Here is a 23,485-nt window from a genome sequence, read left to right on the forward strand (position 1 = left end):
GGGGAGTATAGAACCAGGGGTCACAGTCTAAGGATAAGGGGTAGGCCTTTTAGGACAGAAATGAGGAGGAATTTCTTTACCCAGAGAGTGGTGAACCTGTGGAATTCTCTACCACAGAAGGCAGTGGAGGCCAATACATTAAATATATTCAAGAAGGTGTTGGATATATTTCTTAAGGCTAAAGGGATCAAGGGGTACGGGGAGAAAGCAGGGACAGGGTACTGAATTTGGATGATCAGCCATGATCGCGTTGAATGGCGGAGCAGGCTCGAGGGGCCGAATGGCCTACTCCTGCTCCTATCTTCTATGTTTCTATGTTTCTCACTGACCCCCCCGCGATCTCACTGACCCCCCCGCGATCTGACTGACCCCCCGCGATCTGACTGACCCCCCACGATCTGACTGACCCCCCACGATCTGACTGACCCCCCCGCGATCTGACTGACCCCCCACGATCTGACTGACCCCCCACGATCTCACTGACCCCCCGCGATCTCACTGACCCCCCGCGATCTGACTGACCCCCCGCGATCTGACTGACCCCCCACGATCTGACTGACCCTCTCCGACCCCCCCACCCACCAGCCCGATGACTTACTCCTGCTGGTGCCAGATCCCCGGCTGCGGCCTGAAACCTCAGGCTAACCTGCCTGACAGTGAGCCAGCCTTCCATCTGGCTGGCTGCAGCCAGGAAACAGAATTTTTTGTTAAATCAGATGCTGGCATTAAATTCTGCAAGACCTCCAGGAATCATCTCCCCCCATCCCTCCACACCCTTCCTGCCTACCTGTTATTATTGGGGCCAACATGTATCGTATCATCTTGCTTTCAACTCACTGATTTCAATAGCAATAAAATTGCAGGCAGTGCACACGTAATTTTCTAATCAGCAGCTTGCTGCATGCAAGACCACACCATTGGTGCAGAACCTCAGACCACTTTGCCCACTGAACCTTCAGTTTTCTCCGTTAAAAAGAGATGCTACAGTAACTCCCAGGAATCCATTATATATATGTGAAATTGAAAAGTAAATTACATTTCCTCCATGGCTTATTTTCTCTCTTGATTTGCTCCAGGTGATGAATAGCTTCTGGCATTTACCATTTATTTTTATTGGCAGTTGGTTTTGTTATACAGAACTAACTATCAGTTAATGCTAAAAGAACTGAACTGTTGATGCGCTATCAATTACTCATAAAAGACTGAGAGTTAAGAGAGTAACTAAAGGCTTTTATTAACAAAAGAATGAAGGTCTGCCTCGAGTGGTCGACCGGTCCAGAATACAAAGGGCTGGGGAGCAGTCACCTTTATACTAGGACTTGTGGGAGGAGTCAGCCGAGGCATGTCCAGGCATGTACACAGTGGAATACAAACAGTGGTTTACCACATTCACCCCTTGTTTAAAATTGAGTCCGGCGGGGTGAAGTGTATTAAAAGTTAGTGTATTGGAGTCTCTCCGGAGGTCTTGTCTGCCGCTGTGATCGGCGTGGCGACGGCAGGGGTAGTGGAGCTTCCGGCGTCGAGTCCTGCGTAGGCTGTGGCACAGGCGTGTCGTCCTCGTAGATGTCGAGCGGGTCGCGGGGCCCAGGCCTGCCGTCTGCTGGGGCTGGATATCGGATCGTGGGGGGGGGGGTGGTAGTGAGTAGTGGGTTACTGCGGCCCCCGAGGGTGCAAGGTCTCTTATGGAGACTGTGTCCTCCCGCCCGTCCGGGTATGCAATGTAAGCATACTGGGGGTTGTCGTGGAGGAGGTCGACCCTCTCGACCAGGGGGTCCGTTTTATGGGTCCTCACGTGTCTTCTCAGTAGGACCGGCCCTGGGGACGTCAGCCATGGCGGTAGCGATGTCCCCGATGTGGACTTCCTTGGGAAGACAAACATTTTCTCATGAGGGGTGGCATTAGTGGCAGTGCAGAGCAGTGACCGAATAGAGTGGAGCGCATCGGGGAGCACATCCTGCCAGCGGGAGGTTGGAAGGCCCCTAGACTTTAAGGCTAGCAGGGCGGCCTTCCAAACTGTCGCATTTTCTCTTTCCACCTGTCCGTTCCCCCGGGGGTTGTAACTGGTGGTCCTGCTTGTGGCAATACCCCTAGTTAGCAGGTACTGACGGAGTTCGTCGCTCATAAACGATGAGCCCCGGTCGCTATGGATATAGCTGGGGAAACCGAACAGGGTGAAGAGGTCGTTCAGACATTTAATGACCGTGGCACTGGTCATGTCCGGGCAGGGGATGGCGAACGGGAAACGGGAGTACTCATCAATAATATTGAGGAAGTACACATTGCGGTCGGAGGAGGGGAGAGGCCCTTTAAAATCAACGCTCAGGCGCTCGAAGGGGCGAGTGGCTTTTATCAGGTGGGCCCTGTCTGGTCTATAAAAGTGCGGTTTGCACTCAGCGCAGACTTGGCAGTTCCTGGTCATGGTCCTGACCTCCTCAATAGAGTAAGGCAGGTTGCGGGCCTTGATGAAGTGGAAGAACCTGGTGACCCCCGGGTGGCAGAGGTCATTGTGGAGGGCCCGCAGTCTATCGATCTGCGCGCTGGCGCAGGTGCCACGCGATAGCGCATCCGGGGGTTCATTGAGCTTCCCGGGCCGGTACAAGATCTCGTAATTGTAGGTGGAAAGTTCGATTCTCCACCTCAAGATCTTGTCATTTTTGATTTTGCCCCTCTGCTTGTTGTTAAACATGAAAGCAACTGAACGCTGGTCAGTGAGCAGGGTAAATCGTTTTCCGGCCAGGTAGTGCCTCCAATGACGCACAGCCTCCACAATCGCCTGGGCCTCCTTCTCAACAGCGGAGTGTCTGGTCTCCGGGCCTTGGAGGGTTCGTGAAAAGAAGGCCACGGGTCTCCCCGCCTGATTGAGGGTAGCGGCCAGGGCAAAGTCGGACGCGTCGCTTTCCACCTGGAAGGGGATGGATTCGTCCACTGCGTGCATGGTGGCTTTGGCAATGTCCTCCTTGATACGGTGGAAGGCTAAGCGGGCCTCTGCCGTCAAGGGAAAAGAGGTGGACTTGATCAGCGGACGGGCCTTGTCCGCATAGTAGGGGACCCACTGGGCGTAATAGGAGAAAAACCCTAGGCACCTCTTCAGGGCCTTGAGGCAGTGGGGCAGTGGGAGTTCCATAAGGGGACGCATCCGGTCGGGGTCGGGGCCGATGACTCCGTGTTCCACAACACAGCCAAGGATGGCGAGGCGGTTTGTGCGGAATATGCACTTCTCCTTGTTATATGTCAGGTTCAGGAGTTGGGCGGTGCGGAGGAATTTTTCGAGGTTTGCGTCATGGTCCTGCAATTCACGGCCGCAGATGGTCACATTGTCCAGATATGGGAAAGTGGCCTGCAACGCATTTTGATCTACCATCCGGTCCATCTCCCTTTGGAAGACGGAGACCCCGTTGGTGACGCCAAAGGGAACCCTAAGGAAGTGATAGAGGTGGCCGTTTGCCTCAAAGGCAGTATACTGGCGGTCCTCAGGGCGGATAGGGAGCTGGTGGTACGCTGATTTCAGGTCAATGGTCGAGAAGACGTGGTACTGCGCGATCTGGTTGACCATATCAGCTATGCGGGGGAGTGGGTAGGCGTCCAGCAGGGTGTAGCGATTTATTGTCTGGCTGTAGTCGATGACCAGGCGCTGCTTCTCGCCGGTCTTAACAACCACGACCTGGGCTCGCCAGGGGCTGGTGCTGCCCTCAATAATCCCTTCCTTCAGGAGCCGCACCACTTCGGTTTTAATGAAAACCCTGTCCCCGGCACTGTATCGCCTGCTCTTTGTGGCGATGGGCTTACAGTCGGGGGTGAGGTTAGCAAACAGTGGGGGGGGGTGACTCTGAGTGTGGAGAGGTTGCACCTGGTGCGCGGCGGGCAATTTGGAAGCTGCTGGCTGCGGACTGTGAGTGGGGGGTAGGGGTCCACCGTACGCCATCGTAACACTTTTAAGGTGGCACTGAAAATCTAACCCCAGCAGGACGGCAGCGCAGAGGTCGGGCAGGACCAGAAGTTTAAAATGATCGTACACAGTCCCGTCTACTACGAGTGTCACCATGCAGTAGCCGCCGATGTCCGCCGACTGGGACTCGGAGGCCATAGAAATCCGCTGGTGCGCAGGCAGGACTGGGAGAGAGCAGCGCCGCACCGTGTCGGGGTGGATGAAGCGCTCCGTGCTCCCAGAGTCAAAAAGGCAGATTGTATCGTGACCATTTACCTTAATGTCCATTGTGGAACTGGCCAGCTGGTGCGGTCTCGCTTGGTCCAGTGTAACGGATGCCAGCGTAGGGGTCGGTGTGTCGCTGCGGGTATCAGATGAGGCGGTGTTGGGGGCCTGCTGCGTTCCGGCTGTCGTCCAAGATGGCGGCGTCCATGATCCCCATGTGGCTGGAGGCGTCCAAAATGGCTGCTGTACCGGTGGTTCGCACATGGCCGGGGAGACCCAAGATGGCGGCCCGCATGGCCCACACGCGGCGCTGCTGGTGTTTGGGGTGGCTTTGGCCCTGCAGACGCTAGCGTAGTGTCCCTTCTTCCCGCAGCCCGAGCAGATCGCATTTTTCGCCGGGCAGCGCGCTCTGGGGTGTTATGCCTGGCCACAGAAGTAGCATTTCTGGCCTTGGGGCACTGCTGTCTGGCCTTGGGACACTGCTGCGGTAGTTGGGCCATTGCTGGGGTGTGGCTGGGGTGGCACGGCGCTATGAGGCGGTCCTACCGTGTCCCAGGCTGTCATTCCCCGCGGCGTCCACGGTGCAGAGGAGTAGGCATCCATGCCCCGGTAGGCTGCATCCAATGATAGTGCAAGTTCAGAGGCCTTGTTGAGGTCGAGGTCACTCTGCTCCAACAGTCGCTGTCGGGTGTAATTGGATCTGTGGCCCGCTACAAAAGCGTCCCGGATAAGTTCCTCTGTGTACACGGTGGCCTTTACATCCTTACAACCACAGGCCCGGCCAAGCACAGACAGTGCCTGAAGGTATTCCACGGTCGATTCCCCAGGTTGTTGTTTACGACTCCCCAGAAGGTGCCTGGCGTACACTTCGTTCACTGGGCGCGTGTACTGGTCCTTGAGGAGCTTGATAGCGTCCGCGTACGAGGTCGCGTCTTGGATGACCGAGTACACTCGGTGGTTCACTTTGGAGGTCAGGACATCCAGTTTGTCCTCGTCCGATTTGATTGCTGCGGAGGCGGTCAGGAATTTTTCGAAACACTTAAGCCAGTGAGTAAACTTGGTGGATGAGTCCGCCTCCCGATGATCTAAGTCCAGGCATGCTGGTGTGAGGATCTTCTCCATTATAAAAATTTTGTTAATAAAATTGATGCGCTATCAATTACTCATAAAAGACTGAGAGTTAAGAGAGTAACTAAAGGCTTTTATTAACAAAAGAATGAAGGTCTGCCTCGAGTGGTCGACCGGTCCAGAATACAAAGGGCTGGGGTGCAGTCACCTTTATACTAGGACTTGTGGGAGGAGTCAGCCGAGGCATGTCCAGGCATGTACACAGTGGAATACAAACAGTGGTTTACCACAACTGTCATCTACAAACTCTTCTCATTTTAGCAGTGCTCACTTGATTTTATCTCTATTCTGCTAAGTACTGACAGAACGTTTAACATCAAACAAAGGACTGGACATAACGGTAAACATAGGACTAGACATCTATGCAAATGCTATGGATTCACTTTAGTTTGTTCAGTCTCTCCTCCTCTAAAGCTCACTCACTGACATTTTATGATAATTAATATTTGTGATGCTCAGATATCAGAAGTGTTTAATATACATATCAAATGAGTCTGTTTATGTAAAGTTGCATTAACCTTGCTATGTCATTTTCATTTATCTTTTCAACTTTAGGAAAGACCGTTGCCTTTTTGTATTCACCCTGCTGTCTGTCGTATGAACAGAGGGCAGTTGATTCATTGTCGCTGTTGGTGGATCCTGAGTTTTATTTCCATGAACGAGTAAACTGATAACTTGTGACTAATGGTGTCCCTCCTAACTGGAATAAAATTCAGAATTTATCAGTAACAGTGAAGTACTCTGTTTATAAGACTTGTAAAATAGTTTAACATGCAAAAAAATGTAGTGATGCTTCTATGGTCCAACTCATTGGTATGGAGGGTTAGGAAGCAAGTTCTGAGCCATGACGGGCAGCAGAGTTTTGAATGAGATGAAATTTACTGAGGGTGCTGAAGTGGAGGCCATACAGGAGAGACATTACTGATTTTATTTGTTTTTTCTGTATACATTTTTTGGAATTGAGTTATTAGTTTCAGTTTATCAGTATGAATGAAAATTATTTGTACACCACAGAGGTGCTATTTGCTAGCTACAGTGTTCAAACAACCATACTGTGGTTATTCACATTGCGGACTTAAGTGTTCAGTGAGTATCAGTAGGTGCATTGATAAACTGCTGTGGTCCTGTCTTTCTGAGTGCTGTAACACACTCCATCCTGTCAGGTGAATGTCATTGGTTCTCAGCCAGCTGCTGCCAGGTCATCAGACCACAGGTTCGAGCTTTGGAAGAAATAACAAGTGCCTCCATTTCCACATTAATATATAGATTTACCATTTGACTTAAGGCAAGTGCTATGTCATGGTTTTATTTGATTAATTTACCCCTTTCCATTTGCCATGATAATTTAGTGAACCTACAATCAATGGTTTTCATGTACATTAATGAACTAAACTATTAAAGGGGCTGTGACAGCATACTTACATCAGCTTGTCTTTATAGCCAATAGACTTTAATTATAGTAAGAAGCAAAAGCAAGTCACTATTTGCTGTTTTTTCTATTTTTTTGATATTAAATATATTTCTTTAAGTATGATCTTAAGATAACAGTAATTATAAGTCAATTCTATTAAAACAAGAAGAAACACTGAACAACATAAAGTGGACTTGCCCATGTATTTCGATAAATTGTCAATTTAAAAACACATATAGAGGGTATTTAACCCTACCCGCCCGGTTTCTGGAAACCAGGCAGGTAAGAAGTTGAAATCTACAGGGTGACTGCCAATGTTCCCGTTAAATTTTTTGGGGGGTGCGCTGCCCCTTTAACGGGCTGTGCTGCCTATTCAAATTATCGCGCATGCACGGTTTTTCCATTTAAAATCCGGCGAGCGGCCTGTGCGGGACCTCCAGACCACTGTATGGCCGCACGGCCGCGCAGCTTAACAGGGACATTGGTGACTGCATAAGTCCTGCCTGGATCTGGCCTTTGCTGATTTTTACTGGTGTTTCTGGATAGGCGGCTAAGCCACCCACCCAAAGCTGGCGGGATCCTTCTTTAAATATGCAGATTGGGGTCATCGGGTCCTGACTGCAATTTTTACTCCGGCCTGAGCCATTGCAGTTTTCCCGCTGAAAGTCTGGGCTAACAAGGCAAAGGAATACACTATAAATGGTAGGATACTGAGAAGTGCAGAAGATCAGAGGGATCTTGGAGTGCATGTCCACAGATACCTGAAGGTAGCAGGACAGGTAGATAAGGTGGTTAAGAAGGCATACAGGATACTTGCCTTTATTAGCCGAGGCATAGAATATAAGAGCAGGGAGGTTATGCTTGAACTGTATAAAGCACTAGTTAGGCCGCAGCTAGAATACTGCGTACAGTTCTGGTTACCACATTACATGTGATTGCACTAGAGAGGGTGCAGAGAAGATTTACGAGGATGTTGCCTGGGCTGGGGAATTTTAGCTGTGAGGAAAGATTGGATAGGCTGGGGTTGTTTTCTTTGGAACAGAGGAGGTTGAAGGGAGACCTAATTGAGGTATATAAAATTATGAGGGGCCCAGATAGAGTGGATAGGAAGGACCTATTTCCCTTAGCAGAAGGGTCAATAACCAGGGGGCATAGATTTAAAGTAATTGGTCGGAGGTTGAGAGGGGAGTTGAGGAGAAATTTTTTCACCCAGAGGGTGGTAGGGGTCTGGAACTCACTGCCTGAAAGGGTGGTAGAGGCAGAACCCCTCATCACATTTAAAAAGTACTTGGATATGCACTTGAAGTGTCATAACCTACAAGGCTACAGACCAAGTGCTGGAAAGTAGGATTAAGGTGGATAGCTCTTTGTCAGCCGGCACGGACAAGATGGGCTGAATGGCCTCCTTCTGTGCTGTAAATTTCTATGATTCTATGATTCGAAGAGGATGGGAAACAGAAGAGGCCATTCAAGGTAAGTTTTTTTACTTTCCTTTGTGGAGAAGTGCGTCTCTTGGCTCCAAAAGGAAATTTAGGCCTGCCTTCCCTGGAATTCCCCACTTCCCCGCCCTGTAACGCCCCCAGAACCCCAGCCCCCACACTTACCTGAGTGCCGGCAGGTGGCCCTTGGCTGCCCGATTTCCATGGGCCGATAGGCACTTCTTACCCATTCCGGGTGGAAAGTCGACCTGCGGCATGTTTCCTGCATGAAACCCGCTGGAAATTAAAATTGACCCCATAGTTCATGTGTTAATTCATTATGTTATAGTTTGAGTTTATTTCTTGATATAATGAAACAGAATGTTAACTGGAATGACTTTTTAATGAAGCGTCTGTAGTGGAGGTTCATTCATAGTTCATGAGGTGTAGATATGTAAGTGTTTGTAAAAAAAGGTGTTTAAGCAGATGGCCTGAGTAGGTGGCACAGCACTCAATATTCTAGTGCACCACACCATGGAGAGGTGAAACTTGGATTCCTGCTCATAACCTCCTGCACAACAAGATCCTTTTTTTTGCCAGTGGCCCCAGGGGATGGCACAGAGCAGACACTGAGTGGGTGTAATATATTTGGTTTTCAAAAGACATTAGGTAAAATTCAGAATTTTAAGCTTCCAAAGAAAGATAAAGGTAAGATAATCGGAAATGGAGTTAGGGGCAAATGAACAGGCTGGATAAAGCACTGGCTTAGCTGTAGAAAGCAAAGCTTGGTCTGAGGGACAGTGACAAGTGGAGCTCTGCAAGGATATTTTCTGTGTCCATTGATGTTTACACCCCCCACCTGGTACAAATGTGTGGAGCATGTACGGGGCCTACCCTATCCATTTGTACCTGAAGGTTGCAAACGGGATCCTACAACTACCATAAGACCCCGATTTGCATAATTAAGCAGCTATATGCTTGTAAATTGCATAAGGTGGGCCTTGGGCATTAACTTGGGCTGAGGTGCCTCCTGGCCACGATTTTCAAATGCCAGCTCCCCATTTTACATTTGAGAAGTGAGCAACTGACAGTTGATAATCAACCCAGTTAATTTATATTTTGATGTGTAGGCTTCTTTGGCTGCCACTTTCACAATTTGAGAGTGTAGCCATTGAATCATCGCATGAATGTTTCAGTTATGTAATCAGATCACAACGGTGCGTTGATAGTGGGAAATGGCTACAGAAAGCTAAACAATTAAAAAGTGAGGAAGACATTACTGTGTACAAGAGACAGAATTGTCTGGAAAGGGTGTCATTCAAGCGCTGGTCAACTTGTTTATTTATGTGCTGCTTTTTGTTGGGTTTTATGATAAGATACTTTGTTCAAAATAACGGATTAAAAAAAACATTGCGCTTATATTAATAATATTAGACACTGTTATTCTGTCTAATCTAGAAAGCAGCAGCACAATTTATTTATAATATTAGTCAGTCATGAGTCAAATCTTTCTCAGCCTGAAAGGAGCTGCCATTTATCATCAACAACTTGTTTTTTGTTTACATAAGGACATTAAAAGGCTCACTAACTGTAAAATCACTTACATTTTCAAAATAAATGCTTAACTTGCAGAAATGATCTGTATGGCAGTAATTATTTTCTCAAATTCCTTGTCATGTTTCATGATTTTTTTGACCAGTTTCCCACAGAAAGGATTTAGAAAAAGAGTTACTTTTAATGTTGTGTTTTTAAAAACATTGTGGGGTAGGAATTGGTACGTGTTGCCCCTGTTTTTAGGGCGTAAAATGGGCACAAAGCATACCAATTTAGCAGCGGGGCACCCTGCACCCGATCAGTGCAGGCGTTGCCCCCACTGCTACATTCATGGGGCCCATTATTTAGGCAGCCACCTAAAACAGACATAAGGCCCCTTGAATACGGTAATTAGGGGGCCTAACACCTGTTGAAGGATCCCTGGGTAAAATTTGTACCGATGAACGAGACAAGCATTGGGCCACTTGGGCTTCTTCCGCTGCCATTCTGTGGCCACTAACTATAGGTATTTTTTTTTTAAACCTTTCTGTGGAGCCAAGAGAAGCACGGGTTCTCCCCCTGACTCCACAGTCCTGGTGACCAGCCCTCACCCTCCTCACCCCCCCACCCCCCACCCCCCCACCGTTGCCCGCTTCAACCCCCGCCCCCCGGAAATTACTAGAAGGCCGCTGCCAAGGAAGCAGACAGCCTAAAATTGATAAATTAATTTTTCTCGTAGGGCAAGCTGCTGTGGAGGCACGACCAGCACTATCACCTCGCTCTGAATATATATATGAGGCCCGAGGCCCAATTCCTTCGGGCCTCTTGGTTCAGATGTGCGCTGCCTCCACAACAAAAACAGACCCAGACAAAAATCTATCCAGTGTATTCATGCAATTAAAATAAAAAGGCTCGGAAACATAAGGTAGTTAAGATGCTAATGAGCTAACATTGATGTTGTTTCTCCATAGGCTGTCAATAATAAACAATTTATTAGAATGCTTCCAGCATCAAAAATCACCGTAGTGAGTTGGAGAGTCTTTGATCCCTTTTTGGTTGTGAACAAAGAGAGATAAGACACAGGAACACAAGCAGTTAGTCAGGTTTTTAAAATAGAAAGCTGCAAGACAGACAGGTCCAGCAGAGGTTGAGACTAAGAGGCTAGAAATGACGTAGGATATTTAGAAGCTATCTTGTTTAAGACTGTTGTGGGGAAGTGTGACCTGTTCTTTATTTTGTATTGTCACATGAAGCTATATTGTAATGATTGAATTAAGTGATTCTGATCATAACTGTTCTGTATATTCACTTTACTGTAAAATAAAGCAGCTTATCGATTCATATCAAGCCTCATCTCACCAAGTGTTTGCTTGGTCTGGCTTCAGAGAGATGGAAGAAGTACATGTGCAAAAGACACAAACATCCAGTTTAGGTCAGGAGGGAATACTATTGTTGTACCCCTGTGTTATGCTTTCATACAAGTAGATATAGGGCTGTGTGAGGCAAAACCCATAAAAGTAAAACTCTCAGACTGCTTATGAGTGTGACTGATACCATTGAACCTGATAAGATATCTATGACAGACCCAAATTTATAACAATCCTATTAACAATCAGTGCAAGTAGAAAAAACGGCAGCCTAGATTTTGGGCTTCTTTTGTTGTGCACGTGATTGACATATTCTTGTGTTTCTCTTTCAGACGATCAAGTCTGGTGATAACAACTAAGCTCTACTGGGGAGGAAAGTGAGTGCTCATCTTAGTTGCCTGTCTCTCTCTTTCTTTGGCATAGATTTATTTTTATACAAATTCAGAAGCTAAATATAATTAATTTTGCCGTATTGAATTAATTTTATTAGAGTCAACAGCAACAGCAATTTTTAACTATTCAACTAAAGGACTTCCTTAATGGCTCAGCAAGCTTATTTAGTGAATGGCTGAGACATGCTGAAAAAGAAGTTTCCTCATTCAATCCATAATCTGCACTGAGTTTTCTGATCTCAACACTCTATGTCGTCGCGCAATGTTTTACTTTTTTTAATGGCCTTTTCAAATGAATCCAACAATTTCAAACACTTGCATGACAATTATATCTTACCACTGCAACTACCCCTTGTCCTTGCTAAATTACTTACTCAAGTTCCTATTCTACTTCTATGACATGCTCCCTGACTAATACAAGGTTGAGAGGTAGGCGATTGGGTGGTTGACAGTCAAACTGCTGTCCCTGCCTTCCAATAGTATTTCTTTTGATAGGTCAAAGGGGGTTGGACCCAGGTCTGAATCTCCCTTACATGCTAGCATTGGAGAGGGCTATAACATGAAAGACAGCGACATCTGTTACCACTCCTTGCAGCCTTCAGGTTCTGGGCACAGGTTCAGATGCACTACTGGTCAGTGTGAGAACAGACTGAATAATCCAATTAAGTCCTGGAAGCCCTAAAAAATTGTCATGTTAAGGCTGACCCTCAAGTCACCTATTGAAATAATGCTAGCTGCCACTCCGTACCTCCTCATGTCACCTTGTTATCGCAGATAACCCCTGACCTGCTAATCTCTTCAGAGTGTTATACATGGAATGGCTATTTCCTACATTTTGTTGCAGATGGGTGTAATGGACTCCTCCCACTTCCCCATCATCGCAAGCATTTTCATGGAAACCATCTCCACTGACTGTATATCATATTGATGCTCCCTAATCATTGATCTTTTGAAGGCTAGCCCCTCAGCCAATAATGGTCATTTCTCAACCCTCTGGAGGAACGGCTTGCTCACCTTCTTCCACTCCCAGGTCCTTGCGCTCATTAGTGCTCAGTGCTTTACCTTGTCAAATGCCCTCTAACTCCCTAACTACTTCCTCCTCAATGGGTGGTTCTGGAGTACATAAGATCCCATGACAGTGTTGGTGAGTATAGGGCAGGAGTTGAGAAGCTTGATGTATGACTTCTGCCTGGTTCTCGTCTTGCACTACACAACGCCATAGAAGCTTCAAAACCAAATAGCAACTGAGTCAGTGCCCATTTAAAGACTTTGAAATTCCACATAATGCTTAAACCAACTGTGCTTTTCCTTTCAATGCCTTTACCTACTTCTTCCTGGCAGTTCACCTCCCACTTCCCCATCTCTGATAGCCTCCAGTGTCTACCCATGAGCTGTAATGGAAAGTCCCGCCTGCTGCTAATCCAGACATCACAAGTGAGCCTCACTCAGCATCCACAAGTGTACTTTCATCAGGGGTGGGGGGTCACTGAATGGTGATCAGAACAGGAACCCAAACTGATTTTCCCTTCCCTGAGGCCAATTGTAGGATCCTTACTACTTCCTCCACTGACATCAGATAAGTCAGCACATACCAGGGATCGGGCCTGGTATTTTCATGGTCTGTATGGCTCAGAGATGTAGGCCCTGAAATTCCTTGGGGGTATCATTGGTCTCCATCCATAACGCCGGTCGTGCCGGCTCGCTGCCATTTCTGGGAGTATCCTAGTTCTCTTGTAAGGGTCAGAACCTCCGTCCCCCCATAACAAGGCAAATGAAGGCAAAGGGGTGAAGTCAGGGGTGGATTTTCCCTATGCTGGGTGCTCCCACCCCTCCCCCCAGGTTTATACAGGACCCAGTGTAACAGTGGAGGCCAGTACACTGAGTGAGGTAAGGCACTCCAGCCTCCTCAAGGGTGGATATGGGCCCCACCGATGGGGGCTAGGCCAAGCAAGGTGCCCAGACTTCCAAAGAACCCCACAGTAAGTTTTGATTTCAGGATTGGTCCCCTAGCTCAGGAGGCTGAGAGGAGCATGGCCAGGGTCATGAATGGTGGGGGAACCTGGGCATACTGCCGCCCCCCCCGAACTCCATTGCGGTGGTGACCAGAGTTTCCAGCTTCAGGGCATTCAGGTGCCAGCGATGTGCCAGAGGTCATGCTTGCTCCCACATGCCTCGTGCTGATTAGTTGCCCCACAAACTCCAGCAGGGCAAGTGCTGGAGGGCACCAACTGATCATGTACTGAGGTATTTCAGCCCCGTAAACCTTACCTTAGCCATCGGGGAGCTAAATGTGCTCGCTTTTAAAGCAAAGCAAGAATTTCACAAATAGATTAGATTTGTTTATGTACCTTTACCAATAACTCTGACAACTTCTGAACACAGAAAGAAATTCTCCCTGTAGGTGGCACATCATGGTTAATCAGAAAAAACGCCTCCAACATAATATGACAGGTTCAAAGAGTGTACAAAAAGTGCAGTATTAACAGCTTCATTTAAATTTGATTATGTTTTTGTAATTCATGAAGTCTTCGTTATTCATGAAGTCTTTTAAAACTTCTCCCCTTTTCAGACTGAATGTTGCTCTGCATTCTCCTCCTTGCAGGAGCGTGGAATGATCTGGGAAGCCTGGTCATGATTAATGACCGTCTGTGATCATAAACAGAAAATGCTGAAAATACACAGCAGCCAATCTGTGATCTGCTGGCAGGAGGTCCAACCTGAACGGACAGAGCTGGTCAGTGCCACCTCCCTTCTGTGTGGTGCTCCATCTGTGGCCTTCTGGAAGCTAACTAAATGCTCCTGTTTGAGGGAGATAAATCTGAGTGATGGGCAGCCCTTGCAATTCTGACCTTATGTGTGGGAGACAGGTGCTGCACTGCTTCATTTACCCAGTTCAGAAACTCATGAACAAGTATCTCCATGCATATGTGGTTTGTATTGTCTTGTATTGAAGTTGAACAGAATTTGAATTTCAAACAAAGCTATGATCTGTAAATGGGTTAATATCGGTTATCTGCGTCTTTCCTCCTTATGACGGGCCTGTGGCGGAGCCACTAAAGGACTCCAATCAATTGTATATAATTCCCTTTAATAATATGTTGGCTGCAGCCTGAGTCTGTATCTTTGTTTTCACTGTTTGCATGTACAGAGCGCGATCACTTTAATAGCGCGGGCAAATGCGATGACGTCATGACGTCAGCCACGGGACTGCCCTAGCAGTCCTCGTGGAGCCTCCGAACTGACTAGACCTATATTCGATGTTCTCCTGTAGTTATCTGTTAAACTCTGTTACTTATCATTAAACCTCGTTGATTTGATCGCCTGAGTGGACCTCAGTCTTTTGGATAGGAACTAGACATTCCTACAGGCCCATATTTATATGCACTGGATTTACATTCAGAAACCACCAACAACAACAAAAATAGAACTCTCACAATCAGAACAGCAAATGTAATTTCTTGCAGGTAAGTGACTTTCCTTTGGGGATAAATCTCTGGAGAATGAGAGAAACTTCAGCAAAATCTTCAGCCTTGAAAATGTCAGATGTTTCCTTATTTATTGTCTGTGTCCTGTGGGAAAGTACAATGTACTAATGTGTCTTTGATGTCATCCACAGGGCTGAAACTGAAAGAGGCCTTTCTCGAAAACATATTATTGAAGGTATACATCAGAATATGTGATAGAGCATCATTCACAAACTCTGCTTGCTTACCTTTTACAATTTGGCCCGGGTTCTGTGAAGCTGTTTATTCCACAGTATTAAATATTAATTTACCATCAGGAATTCTGCTTAGCTGTCAGGTTGGAATTATACTGTTTATTGAAAAGGGGATTTAAATAATGTAACAGGGACTTTAAGGGATAATGATCATTTGTGGTTATGTGATGGTCTTGTTACATATCTGTATCACTGTTCCTCCCACTCGTGGACTGCTACATGAAGTGTGGTCGTGACAGCTCTTTTCTGTAGTGTGGGCTGGTATATTCAGACTTTTTACAGAATATTTGTAAAGAAGAAGTATGAATATAGAAGTTTAGATGTTTAACATTTTCATTGCCCTGTACCACACAGCTTGCTTCAGCCAAGGTAAGTCAGTCAGTGGCACTGTGTTATTTAGCCAGCAGGGATCATATTTAGAATGGGATGAGTCAATGCTACCATTTTCATTCCCCATCTCTCTCTAAAATGGAATACCCTAGCACAGTGGGACGTTCAACTGTTCCCAGAGATCTGGCTACAAACTGTCAGAACAGCCCTGTCAGTACCAGTCAGGGCTAGGTTACAGGCAATTCAAACACTCATCGCTGCGACATAGCTGTGAAACTGGCTCCATACTATGTTATGAGTAGCCCCGGATCTTAATAATTGAATGAAAAGATCTTCTCTGCAGTGCCGCTCATGGGAAACTACTCCATATGAAAGGCCTGTAGCCGAAGGGAAATCTGGTGGTAAAATAAACTGAACTGCATTCAACCCCCAGCTGACCTTGCATGTTGATACATGCTTTATTGTATCTTTACCTAACTTGTTTCCTCTACTATTTCCTCACATCACAAGTTCAACATGGTTTCTGTTGTCTCACCCAACTTCATCTCTTGTCTTTATTAAATAGAATCTGTTCATTCATCTCAAAGAGTATTAGTAGGACACCCGACACTACAGGAATTCAAAAAATACTTTTAACATATTATTTCAGTGAGTGGTGCTGGTGGCAGTGGTACTGGTGAGCTGGTATCAAGTGTGACTCTTTTGAACATTGTGGAATATGTTGAGTATTGACAGTGACAGATTCCTATCAGTGACTGAACAGTTAATCACAGTAGCAGGCTGCATTTGCTGGTTGAATGCTTATTCTTACTGACAGGACTGAACATATTTACATTGTGTACTACTTTTAGGTTTAAAGGCCTCTCTGCAGAGAATGCAGCTTGAGTACGTCGATGTTGTATTTGCAAATCGACCAGACACCAATACCCCAATGGAAGGTCAGTGACGCTTTATTTTGATATAATCGAGTCCAAACAACTGGAGCTGCCAACTATAGCTGATGCTCCTGTATATGTGTTTTCACACTATCGCAACCCACAAAAAGTCAAGGGGGGAGAAATTGGGTGGAGCCGCAAACGGGGCGCCAAGCTCGCCTGGGCGCCGGATTTAGCGCAGCGTTTGGAGCAGTAGCGACCGCCAGAAATCCAGCTTGAGCGCCCCAAGAGGGACACGGGGTGAGGCTCGAGGCGCTCCGCGTCCCTCTTAGGGCGCTGAAACTGAATATCGCAGCGCAACGTGCCGCAGCGCCACACGCTGCGGCACGGCATGCTGCGGTACTGCAGGCCTTCCTCCCATTCTTAAGGGGGAGGGGCCTGCACCAGCGCGATCGGAGATCGCGAGTGCCGCCAAAAGAGTCCGGCACCGAGGAGAAGTGCCGGGCTCTCGGAAAACAGCCGGCAATGCCGCGGGGGGCGATCAGGAGGCCGGGGACGGAAGTGCTGACAGGCGGCCGTCAAAAAGAACGGCCGCCCCGCACCTCCACCTTAATTTGTGCCACTGCCGCCACAGGAAGGCCCCGTGAACCAGGCGCCATTTGCGAACGGCGCTACAGAGGCGGTTGCTGCCAAATATCGAGATCGGGGCGGTAGCGGGGCGCTGCGCACACCGATGACGTCATTGGAGGCGGCGCAGCGCAACAGGTTAACGCCGCCATTAGCGCCCCAGCTAAATATCGCGGGAGGCGCGGCCAGTGGCGCTAAAGCCACTGAGTGCCCTCTTTAGGCGATAACTGGTGGCGCAGCCCACCGAATTTCTAGGCCAAGGCCTTTTTAACATCAGTGGCACAGAGTTCATCTGCTTTGTATTATAGTTAGCAGGAGTACTGCAGCTTGCTGCCAATAGCATATTATAAAAGTGCCTTTAGTCACAGTAAAACTAGCAGCTCTTGGTGCTGGAGTTGGCCTGGGCTAAAGTTCTGAATCAGGATGGTAAAAATGAAACCTCCAAACAGGAACACCTTAGAGAAAAACAAGCTGTTTCCTTTATCCAAACAGTCTAACTTTAAAAAAAAATACACGACTAAACCTCTGGGTATTGATTGCATTATTCAATAATATGTGCCCAAATTAACTCATTGGGCTGGATTTTGCTAGGGCCGGGGAGGCGGGATTGGAGGCGAGTGGGGGATAAAAATCGCAAAACTGGCGTGCGGGCCCAAACCCGCCTCCATCCCGCCTCCACGCGATTTTCCTAAATTCGTGTCTGCTGGTCCCGACTCCGTCCCGCCTCCAGGAGGCGGGATAGGCCCTTAAGGCCCTTAACAAGCCCTCAATTGGCTCTATAATCCCAATTTCCTAACCAGTTGCAAGTTTAATCGTTTTCCCACGTGAAACACGCCTGGTGGGAAACACACATCTGAAACGTGGCGGGAGCACAACTGGCTTGCGGCGTAGCAGCTGCAGCTCAACCATTAAATGGCAGATTTGAACATGCTTTAATTGCAGGTGGCATAACTTTGCTCTCTCAGGTCTGGGGGATCTTTCAGAAGGCATACCCACAGCTCTGGAAGTTTGCAGCCTGACAACCATCTCCAGTGTGACCTCCTGGGAAACCCCTTTCGCCACCTTCACTGAGCGCTTCCTCAACTGAGGCATCTACCAGAAGCATGGAAGCCATTTTTGTCCTGCCCTTCTGGATATTACATGAGGCCGCCCAACAGCAGCAGCAACAACAATTGCGCCAAGCTGCTGCTGCCCCACCTGAGGATGCACAGGCCAGAAGGGGCCAGCGCATGGAAGGCCGTCGGCGCAGGAGATACCCCCCAAACAGGGTCTACAGACGCAGGGTCAGCTACCTCAACATGTCTGAGCAGCAGTGCCAAAGGCGGCTCCGACTTTCGCGAGAGATAGTGGCTGACATCTGCGCAATGCTGCAGCAAGACCTGGAGCCCAGAGGAGCAGCTGGACACCCCTTATCAGTGGCCGTCAAAGTCACCATCGCACTCAACTTTTTTGCCTCAGGCTCATTCCAGGGATCAGCAGCAGACATCAGCGGCATCTCCCAGGCGGCCGCACACACCTGCATCAAGCGGGTAACCGATGCCCTCTTTGCCATCGCGCACAATCACATCCATTTCACCAAGGATCGAGCAAGTGTCATGGCGAGAGCGGTTGGATTTGCTAATCTTGCAGGCTTTCCAAGGGTGCAGGGCATCGTTGATTGCACACATGTGGCCCTTAAGGCTCCCCATCGCAATCCTGGTATTTTTGTCAACCGCAAGGGCTTCCACTCCCTCAACGTTCAGCTGGTGTGTGACCACAAGAAGGAAATTTTGCATGTTTGTGCCAAGTACCCTGGCAGTTGCCATGACTCCTTCATAATGCGCCAGTCTACTGTGCCTCCGCTATTCAGTCCGCCACACCAACTTAATGGATGGCTACTTGGAGACAAGGGCTATCCCTTGAGGACGTGGCTATTGACGCCGCTGAGGAGGCCAGCCAACGCAGCTGAGGAGAACTACAACTCCAGCCACCTTTCCACCAGAGCCATGATCGAGCAGACCATTGGTCTGCTGAAGATGCGCTTCAGATGCCTGGATAGATCAGGTGGAGCCCTGCAATACTCAGCAGCCAGGGTCTCCAGAATCGTTGTGGTTTGCTGTGTGCTTCACAACATGGCACAGTGTCGTGGCTTGCAGATGGCCGAGGACCAAGTGGCTCCTGACATATCCTCCTCAGATGAGGAGGAGGAGGAGGGGGAGGAGGAGAGCGAAGACGAACATCTTGCAGAGGCTCATCAACCAGCGGCAGCAGTGCGCGAGAACATTGGTGGCCGGCATGCAAGGAACGCGCTCATATTGGGCAGATTTGCTGAGCCTCGCCCATGAGGGACTATTGCCTCGCATCCTTTTACCTGAGCACTGACAATAGCCAGGAACCAGCGGACTTCTAGCGATGTGACCACCATACTGACCTCAAAGTGAAAGTCCCATTCGCGAAATGACACACGCCACAACTACAGCAGTAGCCGACAGATGATTTATTACCATTATTCTGATGGCTTTCAACCATAACACATTAAATTCCACCCAAGTGACTACCCTTGTGACTATTTGTGCAGTTTCTTTCTGTTACGCGTGCTCCTACGTAGTCGTTCCCCAGTGGCATCAGCAGATGTGGAGGCCCCTTGCTCACTTCCTTGCTGCTCCTGTCTGGACACCTTTGGCGGGCGTCCTCTGGGGTTGCGAGCCTGTAAGGGCTGCGCAACAGTCTGCTGCTCCTGCGGCTGTGCAGGGGTTGAGACGCCGATCTCACTTGGGTGCTGACTCAGGTGGGGCTCTGACCAAGGACTTGTCAGTGGCATAGAAGTTTGAGCGCTTGGAGAGGAGCCCCCACCTCCTTGTTCTCTGCCACCATCATCCCTCTCATGGGTCAGGTCCCCCTCAGCGCTTGCAAGTGGTGAGAGAGCACCTTGCTGCACATCAGGGGAGCCATGGGGACCCGTGTCGGGACTGGCAGTCCTTCTCAGAGGGACTGCCATGAAGGTCTGGTTTCTCTGTTCAATAGCTGCCCATCGCTCCTCCAGAGATGTCAGTCTAGTCTGAACACTCACCATGTTTTCAACACTCGGGCGACTTATCTCCTCCATGGCCGTAGCCAGCCTTTCCACGGAGGTTGCCATCCTTTCCGTGGTAATGCGTTGATGCGCCAATGACTCCACAAAGGCTCTGCTCATGGTAGCGACGGACTCCTCCATTCGCTCCACACTCGCAGCAACCCTGGAGACAAAACCTGCCAGAGACTCCTGCATATTTTCCTGGAGTGCCATCACCGCTGATACTGTGGATGGACCCAGAGGCAGAGGGTCGACATGCAGCTGAGCCGAGCTGGGAGAGTGCTGCGCCCTCCGACTAGGACTCTCCACTGCTGTCCCTGTCTCCACCATCTGCTGAGGCTCACTTGTGAGCTGTGATACTCCAGGTGACAACACTACTCTATGTCCCGAAGGTCCCACCGAGGTGTGAGTGTCTGTGCTGGTGCTGGGTGCGTTGCCTTCTGCTGACGCTGCGCCCTCAGAGGTTGCAGCTTCCTCTGAGGAGTCTGGATGCTGAGGCTGAACCTCCTCCTGCGTCCTGGAGACGGGAGCTTGCGATGGTCCTGTGGGGGAGTAAAGGAAAGTGTCAGAGATGAGAGGCCAGGGTTACCTGCACAGTGCTTATTGCAGATGATCAGAGGTCCATCTGCTAGAGCTTCCAAGTCATTATCAGCGAGTCATGCAATGCAATTGAGAGAGTTGGAAAACTCTTCTGTCACCAGCTTGCTCTGCTGCACCGGTCTCTCCGTCCCCCACTTGTGTGTCATCCTGGATGCCGACGATCTCCAGGATCGCCTCCTCCCATGGGGTCAGCTGGGCTAAGGAGGCTGCCCCTCCCCCTGTCCTGGCTCGCTCTATTCGGTTGTGAGCTCTCTTTTCCTGCAATGGGGGAGACAAGTGGAGTTTGAGCGAGAATGAAGGAGTGAGTGTAGAGAATCGATGGCATAGATGCTTAGAAGGAGAGAAAGATGGAGTGAGATGGCAAGACCAAGGGCCCTCCCTATGTGATGTAAGTTGTTTTCATAGCATGACAGTGATAGGGAGTGTGAGGGCTGCATAGTCCATTAGTTAGGTGAATGTGACCATAGAGAGAGAGGGAGTGGGAAAGGGTGCATGGATGTCAGTGTCAAGTGGGATGTGGAGGAAGAGATTGGTAAAGCTGAGAGCTGGTGAGGAAAGGCAATGGGGATCAGATTAAGAGTGATGGGAACATCATACTCACTTTTCCAGTGCGCAGAAGGTCATGGAAGCGTTTCCGACACTGGATCCATGTTCTGCTGGTATTCGAGCTGGCGTTCACCTGCTCTGCCACCCTCAGCCACACAGCCTTGGTTTGCTGGGGTGGCTTCTTCCTCCCCGAGGAGGGGAAGAGCACCTCCCTGCTCTCTGTCGCTCCCTCCACCAATGCCTGGAGGGCTGCCTCGTCAAATCTGGGGGATGCCTTACTCCGATGTGTCGCCATGATTGATGATGGTAGCAGCAGCTGCCAGGGCCAGAAGCTTGGCAGTCTGCTGAAGTGAGCAAGGCTTGTGGAAGCCCTTAAATGAAGCAGCAGTGATGATGTCATCGGAGGCGAGCTTCCCACCTGAAAAGCTCTCCGGCTAGGGGTTCCCACACGTGGGGAATCAATTGGGCTATAAAATCAAAATTGCATCAATTTCCCACATCGTTCAGGATTCGTGTGGGAAACACGAAATGTGGGGAACACGACCCCAACCCGCCCCCGTAGCAAATTCCAGCCCATTGTCTTTTTTATGTCTTTTGTTATTATTCAGGCTGTAATAATACAGCATTAAATACATATGTCATATGTGTTATCAGCATAAATACAGAGAAACAATTGGAACTCCAACAACCAGGTGGCTGTTTCAAACTACACAGCATAAAGAGCCAAGAATAGTATTGCAATTAGCGTTTGCACAATTTAAGAACTTAAGAACATAAGAAATAGAAGCAGTAGGCCATTCGGTCCTTCGAGCCTGCTCTGCCATTCAATGAGATCATGGCTGATCTTCTGCCTCAACTCCATTCACCGGCCCTATTACCATATCCCTTGATGCCCTTACTAGTCAGAAATCTATCGACCTGTTTTGAATATACCCAATGACTGAGTCTCCACAGCCCTCTGGGGTAAAGAATTCCAAAGATTCACCACCCTCTGAAATTTCTTCTCATCTCAGTCCTGAATGACCTACCCTTTATCTTGAGGCTGTGGCCCCTGGTTCTAGACTCCCCAGCTAAGGGAAACATTCTCCCAGCATCCATCCTATCAAGCCCTGTAATAATTTTGTATGCTTCAATGAGATCCCCTCATTCTTCTGAATTCTGAATTCAAGAGAATACAGGCCTAGTTTACTCAGTCTCTTCTCATACAACAGTCCTGCCATCTCGTGAACCTTCATTGCACTCCCTCTATGGCAAGTATATCCTTCCTAAGGTAAGGAGACCAAAATTGTACACAGTACTCCAGGTGTGGTCTCACCAAGGCCCTATATAATTGGAGTAAGACTTCTTTACTCCTGTACTCAAATCCTCTTGTAATGAAGGCCAGCATACCATTTGCCTTCCTAATGGCTTGCTGCACCTGCACATTCACTTTCAGTGACTCATGTACAAGGACACCCAGGTCCCTTTGAGCATCTGCATTCCCCAATTTTTCACCATTTAGGAAATACTCTGCCTTTCTGTTTTTTCTACCAAAGTGGATAACTTCACATTTATCCACATTATATTCCATCTGCCATGTTCTCGCCCACTCACTGAGCCTGTCGAGATCCCCTTGAAGCCTCTTCACATCCTCTTCGCACCTGACACTGGCACCTTGTTTGTATCATCAGCAATTTGGAAATGTTACATTTAGTCCCCTCATCCAAATCTTTGATATAGATTGTGAATAGCTGGGGCCCAAGCACCGATCCTTGCAGTACCCCACTAGTCACAGCCTGCCATCCTGAAAAAGACCCGTTTATCCCAACTCTGTTATTTCTGTCTGTTAACCAATTCTCAATCCATGCTAGTATATTACCCCCAATTCCATGTGCCCTAATTTTGTTCACCAACCTCTAATGTGGGACCTTATCGAAGGCCTTCTGAAAATTCAGATACACCACATCTACCGGTTCCCCTTTTTCTACTCCACTAGTTACATCCTCAAAGAACTCCAATAGGTTTGTCAAATAGGATTTCCCTTTCAAAAATCCATGTTGACTCTGCCCAATCTTACTACAGGTCAACTATCCCTTATCCGCAATTCCAAAATTCGAAAAGCTCTGAAAACCGAAAGTTTTTTCGTGGAGCGTCACTCAGTGGGGAGATACTTAAACGGATAGGAAAATGGTTGAGATTTCTTGTGCTTTAAAAAAACTGACCCTTAAATGTTCACAATACTTGTTGTATTCATATTTTGTATAAATTGTTGCATTGAAATATTGTATATTTTTGATGAGTAAATTAGGTAAACAGTAAATCTGACTTTACAACGTTCCCCGTGGGCTGCATTGTTCGA

At 48.2% G+C, this 23,485-nt stretch overlaps 1 protein-coding gene across 14 annotated transcripts in view; it reads left to right on the forward strand.

Annotated features, from left to right (window-relative positions):
- Positions 1-23,485, forward strand: part of kcnab1a (potassium voltage-gated channel subfamily A regulatory beta subunit 1a) — a 568,613-nt gene that overhangs the window by 503,769 nt on the left and 41,359 nt on the right. For all 14 annotated transcript variants that reach the window (XM_085990340.1, XM_085990337.1, XM_085990333.1 and 11 more), the window contains 3 exons: positions 11,340-11,384; positions 15,016-15,059; positions 16,299-16,385. In XM_085990340.1, coding sequence (XP_085846466.1) covers positions 11,340-11,384; positions 15,016-15,059; positions 16,299-16,385 — 176 coding nt within the window. The remainder of the gene's footprint in view (positions 1-11,339; positions 11,385-15,015; positions 15,060-16,298; positions 16,386-23,485) is intronic.

The sequence above is a fragment of the Somniosus microcephalus genome, chromosome 6 (genome assembly GCF_052327205.1).
Source record: "Somniosus microcephalus isolate GS21.2 chromosome 6, FLI_Smic_1.0, whole genome shotgun sequence".
Lineage (NCBI taxonomy): Eukaryota > Metazoa > Chordata > Chondrichthyes > Squaliformes > Somniosidae > Somniosus > Somniosus microcephalus.